The 13,038-nt window shown below is 40.9% G+C and overlaps 1 protein-coding gene across 1 annotated transcript in view; it reads right to left on the bottom strand.

Annotated features, from left to right (window-relative positions):
• Positions 1 to 12,425, bottom strand: part of LOC122943121 (complement factor H-related protein 5-like) — a 379,577-nt gene extending 367,152 nt beyond the window's left edge. The window contains exon 1 of the mRNA XM_044300588.1: positions 12,283 to 12,425. Coding sequence (XP_044156523.1) covers positions 12,283 to 12,361 — 79 coding nt within the window. The 5' untranslated portion in view covers positions 12,362 to 12,425. The remainder of the gene's footprint in view (positions 1 to 12,282) is intronic.
• Positions 12,426 to 13,038: the final 613 nt, after the last annotated feature.

Genomic DNA, 13,038 nt, shown 5'->3' on the forward strand with positions numbered 1-13,038 from the left:
CTGCTGACATGAAGCCAGATTGTCTGTTACGGGACCTCTCTGCTCTGCCTGTGTGCTAGGCCTAAATATATGCCAATGGACTGTTGCAGTGGTGGGTGACGTGAAGCCTCATTCTCTGCTATGACATGCAGACTGATTCTCTGCTGTCATGAAGCCAGATTGTCTGTTACGGGACCTCTCTGCTCTGCCTGTGTGCTAGGCCTAAATATATGCCAATGGACTGTTGCAGTGGTGGGTGACGTGAAGCCTCATTCTCTGCTATGACATGCAGACTGATTCTCTGCTGACATGAAGCCAGATTGTCTGTTACGGGACCTCTCTGCTCTGCCTGTGTGCTAGGCCTAAATATATGCCAATGGACTGTTGCAGTGGTGGGTGACGTGAAGCCTCATTCTCTGCTATGACATGCAGACTGATTCTCTGCTGACATGAAGCCAGATCCTCTGTTACGGGAGCTCTCTCCTCTGCCTGGGTGCTGGGCCTAAATTTATGACAATTGACTGTTGCAGTGGTGGGTGACGTGAAGCCTGATTCTCTGCTATGATATGAAGACTGATTCTCTGCTGACATGAAGCCAGATTGTCTGTTACGGGACCTTTCTCCTCTGCCTGGGTTCTGGGCCTAAATTTATGAAAATTGACTCTTACAGTGGTGGGTGACGTGAAGCCTGATTCTAGGCTATGATATGAAGACTGATTCTCTGCTGACATGAAGCCAGATTGTCTGTTACGGGACCTTTCTCCTCTGCCTGGGTTCTGGGCCTAAATTTATGAAAATTGACTCTTACAGTGGTGGGTGACGTGAAGCCTGATTCTAGGCTATGATATGAAGACTGATTCTCTGCTGACATGAAGCCAGATTGTCTGTTACGGGACCTCTCTGCTCTGCCTGTGTGCTAGGCCTAAATATATGCCAATGGACTGTTGCAGTGGTGGCTGACGTGAAGCCTCATTCTCTGCTATGACATGCAGACTAATTCTCTGCTGACATGAAGCCAGATTGTCTGTTACGGGACCTCTCTCCTCTGCCTGGGTGCTGGGCCTAAATTTATGACAATGGACTGTTGCAGTGGTGGCTGACGTGAAGCCTGATTCTCTGCTATGACATGCAGACTAATTCTCTGCTGACATGAAGCCAGATTGTCTGTTACGGGACCTCTCTCCTCTGCCTGGGTGCTGGGCCTAAATATATGCCAATGGACTGTTGCAGTGGTGGCTGACGTGAAGCCTCATTCTCTGCTATGACATGCAGACTAATTCTCTGCTGTCATGAAGCCAGATTGTCTGTTACGGGACCTCTCTGCTCTGCCTGTGTGCTAGGCCTAAATATATGCCAATGGACTGTTGCAGTGGTGGCTGACGTGAAGCCTCATTCTCTGCTATGACATGCAGACTAATTCTCTGCTGACATGAAGCCAGATTGTCTGTTACGGGACCTCTCTCCTCTGCCTGGGTGCTGGGCCTAAATTTATGACAATGGACTGTTGCAGTGGTGGCTGACGTGAAGCCTGATTCTCTGCTATGACATGCAGACTAATTCTCTGCTGACATGAAGCCAGATTGTCTGTTACGGGACCTCTCTCCTCTGCCTGGGTGCTGGGCCTAAATATATGCCAATGGACTGTTGCAGTGGTGGCTGACGTGAAGCCTCATTCTCTGCTATGACATGCAGACTAATTCTCTGCTGTCATGAAGCCAGATTGTCTGTTACGGGACCTCTCTGCTCTGCCTGTGTGCTAGGCCTAAATATATGCCAATGGACTGTTGCAGTGGTGGGTGACGTGAAGCCTCATTCTCTGCTATGACATGCAGACTGATTCTCTGCTGACATGAAGCCAGATTGTCTGTTACGGGACCTCTCTGCTCTGCCTGTGTGCTAGGCCTAAATATATGCCAATGGACTGTTGCAGTGGTGGGTGACGTGAAGCCTCATTCTCTGCTATGACATGCAGACTGATTCTCTGCTGACATGAAGCCAGATTCTCTGTTACGGGACCTCTCTCCTCTGCCTGTGTGTGTGCTGGGCCTAAATATATGCCAATGGACTGTTGCAGTGGTGGCTGACGTGAAGCCTCATTCTCTGCTATGACATGCAGACTAATTCTCTGCTGACATGAAGACAGATTCTCTGTTACGGGACCTCCCTCCTCTGCCTGGGTGCTGGGCCTAAATATATGCCAATGGACTGTTGCAGTGGTGGCTGACGTGAAGCCTCATTCTCTGCTATGACATGCAGACTAATTCTCTGCTGACATGAAGACAGATTCTCTGTTACGGGACCTCTCTCCTCTGCCTGGGTGCCGGGGCCTAAATATCTGAGAATGGACTGTTCCAGTGGTGGGTGACGGGAAGCCAGATTCTCTGCTATGGAACCTCTCTCCAATTGATTTTGGTTAATTTTTATTTATTTAATTTTTATTTTAATTCATTTCCCTATCCACATTTGTTTGCAGGGGATTTACCTACATGTTGCTGCCTTTTGCAGCCCTCTAGCTCTTTCCTGGGCTGTTTTACAGCCTTTTTAGTGCCGAAAAGTTCGGGTCCCCATTGACTTCAATGGGGTTCGGGTTCGGGACGAAGTTCGGATCGGGTTCGGATCCCGAACCCGAACATTTCCGGGATGTTCGGCCGAACTTCTCGAACCCGAACATCCAGGTGTTCGCTCAACTCTAGTTGTAACACGTCATAAAATTTAGCTATGCATAAGTATGCCTAAATGAATTAAGCATTTGGAAAGCATTGAATAATTTTGAACAGAACGAGTTTTACGCCAACAATTACCTGATCTACATCAAAGTTTGCGTAGTAAACAGTGTATGAAAATGTAATGGAATAACAATATTTCAAAAAGTCTCATTTTTCAGTTTAAAATTCTTACTTGAGCAAGGCCCAGTACTGTTAAAAGTGCTTCAGGCATCGGCTTTTGCGTTTTGTTAACGGTCATATTTTCCCATTACAAAAACCAGCATTAGTCCCCCATCATGTTGTGATTCCAGTGGCCTTGATACCTGTTCTCCATTGTAGAAATATCTTTATGGAATCGCTCTTCATGTTCGTCACTTACGTGTCCCAAATTGGGTGGGAAAAGGTCAAGATGGGAATGTAAGAAATGCACTTTCAATGACATTCTGCAGCCAAGTTGTTCATATGCTGTAAGCATGTTGTCTACTAATTCAGCATAGTTTGCAGCTCGTGTGTTCCCAAGGAAGTTCTGCACTACTAGCACAAATGCATCCCATACTGCAAGACGCACTAGCTTTGGCAGATTCTTACGCTGATCGTCAAAACATTTGCGTTTATCCATTTTAAGTTTCTAAACTGATACTGTAGCACTATAACAGATCACTTTATCAAAATCTGTCCAGCTTGCCTTATATACTTACTGCTGACATCAGCCTGAGTGCATCCGAACAGGTCTGGACATGCCCATTGGAATATCTCCAATATAATGCATTAATATTATAACTGAATAGGCTTTGCATGTATAACGCAATCCTTAAAGGACCTCCGTCGTAAATGTCTGGCGGAAGTCCGGTCCCCAAACATGGAGAACGCTCGCACGTGCAGCGGGCGCCATAGCCGCCGGGTTTCTGCTATTTTAAATAGCAGAGACTCGCAGCACATGTATGCGATCAGCCATAAGGCTGATCGCATACATTTTCCCTTTCAAACGTGACCACGGCATCTGCGCAGTTCGAAAGCGGAAGTCGCACACTTCTGCTCCGGTAACAGCATTCCCCGGCTGAGATCGGGGAACCTGTTACATTGATCTAATGGGCTGATGCCTCAAGCAGGCTTCGGTGACTATTTGATGACTATACTAATACAGGCCACTAGGTGACAGCATTGTATAGTGCAAATGAAGTGTTCAATGGTGACATCAATGAACACAATAGGCAATCTAATGATTGGCAGTTATTGTCACCCAAGGTGACTTAGAAAAAGTAAAACAAAAAAAAAAAATCAAATATAAAAAAAGATAAAGTTAAAATCACCCCCCTTTTCTTAAAATAAAAATACTTTAACAATAAAAAAAAAAAAATCATGGGCATCGCCTCATGCGAAAATGCCCATACTATTTAAAATATAACAATATTATTGGAATACGGCAAATGGGATAACGAGGAAGAAAATAACAGCCAATTTGCCATTTTTTGTCACTTCCCAATAGTTCGAATTGCGAATTTTTATCGCGAATATAGGTACTTTGAAAATTCGAGAATATTTAGAATATAGTGATATATATTCGTAATTTCGAATATTCAAGATTTTTTATTGCGAATTATTGTGGCCCACAAGCATGAAGCAGGGAGGAATCATAACTTTAAATGGGGAAAATTATGTATATTCTAAAAAACAAATATATAGCACTATATCGAATATATTAGTTTTTTCGAATATTTGTAATATTCTAAAACAAGAATATATAGCAATATAGCGAATATTTTAAAAAAACTAATATAGAGCAATTTAGCGAATATAGTGCTTTGTCTAATAGTTGTAATTTTTTTTTCTCATCTGAAGTTCAGATTGGAAAAAATGTCAACTATTGAAAAAAAAAGATTATAGCACTATATTACCTAAATTGCTCTATATTCGTTTTTTTAATATTGGCTATAGTGCTATATATTGTTTTAGAATATTACAAATATTCTAAAAAACAAATATATTAGTTTTTTCGAATATTCGTAATATTCTACAACAAGAATATATAGCAATGTAGCGAATATTTGGAAAAAAAATGAATATAGAGCAATTCGCATTACGAAAATTCGCATTACAAAAATTTGCAAATTACGCAATCATTACCTTGTTGATTTTTTTTTTGAGTAAAAAAAAATCTGAGAATATAACGAATATTCGAATTCACGAAAATTCAGGGAATATTCTACAAAATATGCGTGTAATATTGCGAATTCGAATATGGCCCCTTCCACTCATAACTACTACCGAATAATATTTTTTTTAAAAAGTGATCAAAAAGTCGCAAACACTTCAAATTGGTATCACTGAAAAAAAACAGATCGTCCCGCAAAAAATTAGCCCTCACACAGCCCCGTACAAAAAAGTTATAGGGGTTAGAATATGGTTATAAAAAAATATTTATTTTAATTTTAAAAAAGTTTTATTTTTTTTAATTTTTATTAAAACACAAGAAAAGTTATACAAATGTGGTATCTGTGTAACTGTACTGACCTGGAGAATAAAGATAACAGCTCAATTTTACCACAAAGTGTACAGTGTAATAAAAAAAGTTAGCAGAATTGTGTTTTTTTTCCCAAAATCTACACCATTTGGACTTTTTTTCTCGCTTCCTACTACATGGTAAGCAACTGTAAATGGTGCCATTAGAAAGTACAACTTGTCCCACAGGGAAAAATAAAAAAGTTAGAACTATGGGAATGCGAGGAGTGAAAAACCAAAACGCAAAAATGGAAAATCCCAGGGTCCTTAAGGGGTTCAAATCTAGACTTGTCAGGCAAATTCCAAGTTCATATTTGGAATCGGCACGGGCATTTTAGTATAAATCACATGTTTTTCTCTTAGTAGCAAAATCATTGTTGCATGGTGAATAGAACAATTTTACTTAGGATTGATTTGCTTGGTTTATATCAGGGGTGCGCAACGTTTCCTGGTTGGGGTCCACATTGCCAGACTGAACCAATGACGAGGGCCGAAATTTAAAATTTAAAGGTGCATTAACAACTGAAATATTGTACTTATGGCATATTGAACACACATTATATACCAGTAATGTCTAGTTTCACTTCCAGGACTCCCATCTAATGGGAGAAATACATGAAAAATACATGTGAGCAGCCACAAGACATAGGCATACATGTCTGTTACCAGATGGTCGGGGGGCCGCACAGAATAGTATCAAGGGCCGCATGTGGCCCCCCGGGCCGCAGGTTGTGCACTCCTGGTTTATATTAATCTTTATCTTGTTTCTGTACCCAGGAAAGTTGGGTTACTCAAATTGTTTTTTTATCACAGGAAAAATGTATGGGCATTTTTACATTGGTGTGTGTGTGTGTGTGTGTGTGTGTGTATATATATAATATTAGATTGTTACATTTATTTATGCACTTTGTAGTATGTTTATATATTATGTAATATGTTGATTAAAAATCTGCATACTCTCCACCCCTTCCACTGATGTTTACTAACAAAATTGCATTTTAAAATTTACAAATTTGGTCTGCTTCACAAAATTATGTTAAGTATTCGCCAGAAGAGTCCTTCTTCCTTTGCCCCCATACTGTCAATTCTAGCCTGGTGGTGGATCTGTTGAGGTCCGTTTGCAGCACCTTATGAGCTTTGATACCACGCGCTTATAGGCTGTTGCGCCTTCAGCATAACATACTAAGGGCTCTTTCACACTTGCGTTGTCCGGATCCGTCGTGTACTCCATTTGCCGGAATTACACGCCGGATCCGGAAAAACGCAAGTGAACTGAAAGCATTTGAAGACGGATCCGTCTTCAAAATGTGTTCAGTGTTACTATGGCAGCCAGGATTAAAGTCCTGGTTGCCATAGTAGTAGTGTGGAGCGGGGGAGCAATATACTTACAGTCCGTGTGGCTCCCGGGGCGCTCCAGAATGACGTCAGAGCGCCCCATGCGCATGGATGACGTGCCATGCAATCACGTCATCCATGCGCGTGGGGCGCCCTGACGTCACTCTGGAGCGCCCCGGGAGCCGCACGGACGGTAAGTATACTGCTCCCCCGCTCCCCACTACACTTTACCATGGCAAACAGGACTTTAGCGTCCCGGCAGCCATGGTAACCATTCAGAAAAAGCTAAACGTTGGATCCGGCAATGCGCCGAAACGACATTTAGCTTAAGGCCGTATCCGGATTAATGCCTTTCAATGGGCATTAATTCCGGATCCGGCCTTGCGGCAAGTGTTCAGGATTTTTGGCTGGAGCAAAAAGCGCAGCATGCTGCGGTATTTTCTCCGGCCAAAAAACGTTCCGGTCCTGAACTGAAGACACCCTGATGCATCCTGAACGGATTTCTCTCCATTCAGAATGCATTGGGATAAAACTGATCAGGATTCTTCTGGCATAGAGCCCCGACGACGGAACTCTATGCTGGAAGAAAAGAACGCAGGTGTGAAAGAGCCCTAAGCTGAGCGTCCTTTGCCAGGAGCAGTTAATCTTATCTCCTACAGTTCTCTCTATAATGTGCTCTCTCTCCTTTTCTTCTCAGATGTAACAGTGGATTGAGTGGTTAGGTTCATTCGGGGGATTGTTTCCTGTATTCACATGACACATCTAGGTGAATCACAGTTCTTCTCCTTTCCTGATGTTAACACTGCATTGAGAGAATCCATACAAACCACGAAAGTTGCCTGGCTTGCCAAATATAACTTTATGTAGAATTTCTCTTTACTAGAGCCAATTCTTCTTATATTCAGTTTCTGAAAGCAATTGTTAACTAATGGTGTTACATTCTTTTCTGTAACTTGACTCCTCTCTCCTTTCTCTGGTATTCCCAATTATACCTCCAGGCCTTCTCAGAATCCAGCTTAGTAACAATTCCCCCTTGTAGACCTTTCTGAGTCACCTGTCCTCACACTGGCACACTTTTTTCAGTCCTCTGCTCCCTCAAGTATCAATCCTTTTTATCTGGTTACCATTGCTAACAGACTCCTCTTACAGTTAGGCATCCCTTATACTCACTGTTAGGCTACATTCACATGTCAGTATTTTCCTATATCCCGATTTTCGGTCCGTTTTTTTTGCGGATCCGTTGTTCCTGAAAATGTTTCCGTATGTCATCCGTTTTTTGCGGATCCGCAAAAGACGGAACCATGTATAAATTTCAATAATCAAATAAAGTTGTTTGGATTTCTTTGAAAAAAAATTGAAAAAAAAATAAAAATAAAAATTTGTTATGTGTTTCCAGGAACGGATTCCGCATAAAACGGAAGACATACGGAATAACATCCGAATGTCTTCCGTTTTTTTTTGCGGATCCATTGACTTTGTATTGTACCAGGATCCGAATTTTGCGGAAAAGAATAGGACATGTTTTATATTTAAACGGACATGCGGAACGAAACTGTGCTGTCCGATTTTTTCCAGGACCCATTGAAAATGAATGGGTCCAGATCTGGTCCTGATCTGTTCCGCAAAAAACGGAACAGATCAGGAAAGAAAAAACGGACGTGTGAATGGACCCTTACATGGGCATCATAATTGCTTTATTATCAGCAGCCTGTAACTGCTAGTTTACTTTCATAAAACCCCTTTAAATCCTTCATGACCTGGCCACTTTGCCTATATCCCCAAAGCCATAACTTTTTATATTTTCCATTCATAGTAATATAAGGTCTTGTTGGTTGTGGGATAAATTGTACAAACTACAAATAACCTCAGACGAACATGACGCATGACAAATTTACACCAGGTTATTACTTATTTAATAAAACCAAGGCCAAAATGCAGCAGCTCTGTGTGAAATATTAAATACACCCTTACTAGAATTAAGAGGGTAAGTAGCAGCCAGGTGCTGATGATCAAATGCCTATGATAATTTATCATCAGGAAGTGTTATCACCTCTATTAAAGCAGAGATTTGGGCAGTTTGCTGGTCTGGAGCATTTATGGTCCCTTTACATGGGACGATGATCTAGCAGGATCTGCCACTGGGAAACAATGATCATTTGTGCTGCACAATTGATGGTGCATTTATACCGCCCGGTCATCTCTAAGTAGTGTTCAATTGTCAGTCTTTGTAAAGGGCCCCTAAGGCTTGTGCTAACACAATGCTAAGGAGCAATTTTCTTAGAGAAGCAATTTGGGAAGAAGTATAAGACCATTTCCAAACAATTCAATAATTTACATCATTGTACAGTAAGAAAGTGAAAAACATTCAAGGCAATTGCCATTCTTCCCAGGGGTGGACACCCTAGAAAATTTACAGTGTAATGGCCAGAGAAATTACAAAAACAAGAGTTACATGTTAGACTCCACAGGCCCCAGTTAACATCTTAAATGTTGACGTGCAATACAATTAGAAAAAGTCTGAATAAGTATAGCTTATTTGGAAGGGTTGTCAGGAGAAAAACCTTTTCTTTCTAAAAAGAGCATGACAGCCTGCCTTAAGTTTGCACATTTGCATCTGAACAAACCACAAGATTCCTTGAATAATGTTCTTTGAAGAGACGAAACCATGTTTGGCCAAAACACAAAACACAAAAGCACAGTGGTGGAGGGGTGCTAATTTGCGCTTACTTTGCAGCCTCAGGACTTGGGCGTTTTGCAGTGATTGAGTAGACCATGAACTAGTATTCTAGAGTTATTTGTGAGGTCATTTATCCAGCAGTAAAAGCATAGCCAAAAATGGGTCATGCAACAGGGAAATGATCCCAAGCACACCAGCAAAGGTACAACAAAATAGAAATGAAAAAGAAAAGACTCAAGGTGTTGTAATGGTCCAATCAGAATCCATCCCTCAACCCAACCGAAATTCTGAGGCCAGACCTTAAGAGAACTGTTTATAAACAAGTGCCCATAAACCTCAATGAACTGAAACAATGTTGTAAAGAAGAATGGGCAAAATGTTCTTCAGAACAATGTGAGAGAAAACATACAAAAAAATATTACTTCAAGTTATTGTTTCATAGGATGGTCCTATTTATTCATGGGGTGTACTTAGTGTTTCACATATGGTTTTTCTTTGGTCTTGAGTTTTGTTAAATAAATGAAGTGGTGGAATCTGCTAGGTGTTCATCTGAGGTTGGATTTACCTAATTTTAAGACCTTCTAAGTACCAGATGTTTTTAATTATGCCCTGATGCATAAAACCATAAAATTCAAGGGTGTACTTTTTTCTCATGACTATACGAGAGATATAATGTGTAGTCTGTGTGAGAAATATATGTATATGCTTATATGTAACGGTGTGCAAACTGGTAGCGGATTTAAATAAAAAAAATATTGCATCATAACAAAAGAGAACTAGCGGTCCGCTACTCACTACTATATGGATATCCTAGCCAATTATATCAAATTGGCTCAATACCTATTATGGTTTAATCACCCAGTTAAGAAGAAGCAGCACCCAGGTCCCTAACTTTCTCACTAACTATAAAGTCTTTAAGGGAATATACAAACTAAAGGTCTCACGTATATCAAAACTGTAAAACTTTTTGTTGCCTGTAGCAACATACAGTCTTAGCATTAGACAGTATTGAGGCTCATTTATTAAGACCAGCATTTTAGACGCCAGTCTTAATACCCCTTTAGCTGTCTTTGGATGCGCTGAATTTATGTACAGGGGCCGGCCTCTACGTAACTTTGGCGTATCCACCTCCTGTCTAAATCTTCGCCAGCTTCCTTGCTGGCATAGATTTAGACCATTTTCTATGCCTAAAACAGGTGTAGAAAATGATAATTGAGACGGGCCTGGTGGCCCACCCGCTTCCCCTCCCACACCACACTCCCTTTTTCTTGACCTGGCGTGAGCAGGAAAAAGTCACAGATTGCGTCGCAAATAACCTTTGCGCCAAAATCTGCAACAGATATACTCCAAAAAGTGGTGTATATCTGTTAGTAAATGATCCCCAATGCTTTTATGATGATTTTTATGTTTAATTGCAAGTGTAAAATGACACTAAATTTAAAATAAATAAGTCTGTTAACTGTGGACTGAAGCATTCAACCAAATTTTGGATTGCCTTATCTATAAATAAATTGATATACTGCAATACTTTTATCTATACTTATATTTCAAAGTTAATTTAGGCTACTTTCACACTAGCGTTCGTCGGTCCGCTCGTGAGCTCCGTTTGAAGGGGCTCACGAGCGGACCCGAACGCAGCCGTCCAGCCCTGATGCAGTCTGAATGGAGCGGATCCGCTCAGACTGCATCAGTCTGGCGGCGTTCAGCCTCCGCTCCGCTCGCCTCCGCACGGACAGGCAGACAGCTGAACGCTGCTTGCAGCGTTCGGGTGTCCGCCTGGCCGTGCGGAGGCGTGCGGATCCATGCGGATCCGTCCAGACTTACAATGTAAGTCAATGGGGACGGATCCGTTTGAAGATGCCACAATGTGGCTCAATCTTCAAGCGGATCCGTCCCCCATTGACTTTACATTGAAAGTCTGGACGGATCCGTCCGAGGCTATTTTCACACTTAGCTTTTTTTTTGCAATTTTAATGCAGACGGATCCGTTCTGAACGGAGCCTTCGTCTGCATTATTATGAGCGGATCCGTTCAGAACGGATCCGCCCGAACGCTAGTGTGAAAGTAGCCTTACTAAAATAAATTTTTGTCCAATTAGTCAGAATCAGGAACGAAGTTTGATTCAAACATGAGTCGACTCCGCAATCAAAAGTGCTTTAAATGCCTGGAAAGTCTCTCTCTTTCTCTCTGTCAAAATTCTACTCAAATGAATGGGAAGAAATTCTGATTGTACCTAATAAGAATTGTTTTTTAAATATGGGTCAAATTGATTCATTCATCTTTTCTATTCCAATACATACAGTATAGATCAAACTACTAATTTTCTTTATGAAATTGAGTGTGGTGGATCCACACTGTACTTAATAAAGGCACCACCAAAACACCACAATGTAAAATGCACATTACATTTTAAAATTAGTTGTTTTTTCAGGACACTAGAAATGAACACTGACTGAAGGAACACTAAATACTTTAGATCAGTTTAGTGCTACAAAATGTTAAATTGCCTCTGATTCTTTACTTTTATAGCGCATCTTAATAGTTTGACTAGATAACAATTCCATAAAAACAACTAACTATAAAATTTAAAAAAAAGACTGTTTGGTATCTTGTTTATATAGCTATTGTATGCTTAGATATAATTGTAGCCATGTACAAGTTGTCCATGCAGCATAATGGAGTTTGTTGCTCCACAAAGAGTATGTATTATCTAAGATTTCTCATAAGTGAGTCAGTTACAGTAGTTGCCTCATCAGAGACAGTCCCATGCAAAATACAGCCAACCTAATGGTCCAGCATTTGGATATTTTTTGTGTAAAATCATAGCAAACAGCTCATTCAACAATTTTATCAATACGTCACAAAGATTACTGAATTAACAGGTGGACAGTTAAAATGAATTAATGAATTGCGCCTCAAATGCTCAAATGTACATAAATGGGCAGTACTGTTATACTAGTCACCTTTTTCACTGCATAATTTGTGTCTAAATATTACCTTGAATACTAGGTATAAAAACAGTAAAAGTATATATATATATATATGAACATTCTTTTTTTAAACCTTTAGCGGACATTGGTCTCTTACCGTCAGGGGCTGCTGGTGCTGCAGTACAGCATAAGGCAGCTGTAAGCAGAAGTACATATCCAAGTAAAGACATTTTCATATAACCATTAACTGGGCATTTGTCCTTTAGGCAGCTTGCTTCTTCTGTCTCAGCTTCTCCCAAAGTGAGACTACTCACACACTAGACTTGTTTTCAATCCAGAATTAACTCCTCCCTCTTACTTGAATAGTTTTGAAATCAGTAAAGGAATGCAGAGAATGGGAGGAGTGAGGATTATAGGCCTAACGTTTCTCCCTATGAGGAATTTGCTCATAAGCTTTGAATATTAGACATGCAAAAAAAAACAAAAATAAAGCCTTCCATTGAAGGTCCAATCTCTTGTTTGGACAGCAAGGTAAACAATTGCTTAAATCAAAAACACAAAATGCAATCGCACACTGCAACCAGCACTCTGCCCTGCCTTTATGCTGGATGTTGAATGAGGCATTGGCGTAATAAGCCACTCACCACGTCAAGGTCGCCTCTGAGTGGTCCCTAACACTAGTTCCTACCTGTTATGGGCCATGTCAGCCACACAAAGTCCAGGGAGCGCAGGTACAGTGGTGAGTGGCTTATTACGCTTTGGCCAAAATGTACACCAATGCCTTATTCAACGTCCAGCAGGCAGACTGCTGGTTGCAGAGTGCGATTGCTTAAATCAAACTTAGTGATAATTTGACAGAAAAAACAGCAAGCCTCTTCTGACTCATTTCTGTAGAGTCATAGCGACACATGCT

Source organism: Bufo gargarizans, chromosome 7 (assembly GCF_014858855.1).
Source record: "Bufo gargarizans isolate SCDJY-AF-19 chromosome 7, ASM1485885v1, whole genome shotgun sequence".
In the NCBI taxonomy this organism is placed as follows: domain Eukaryota; kingdom Metazoa; phylum Chordata; class Amphibia; order Anura; family Bufonidae; genus Bufo; species Bufo gargarizans.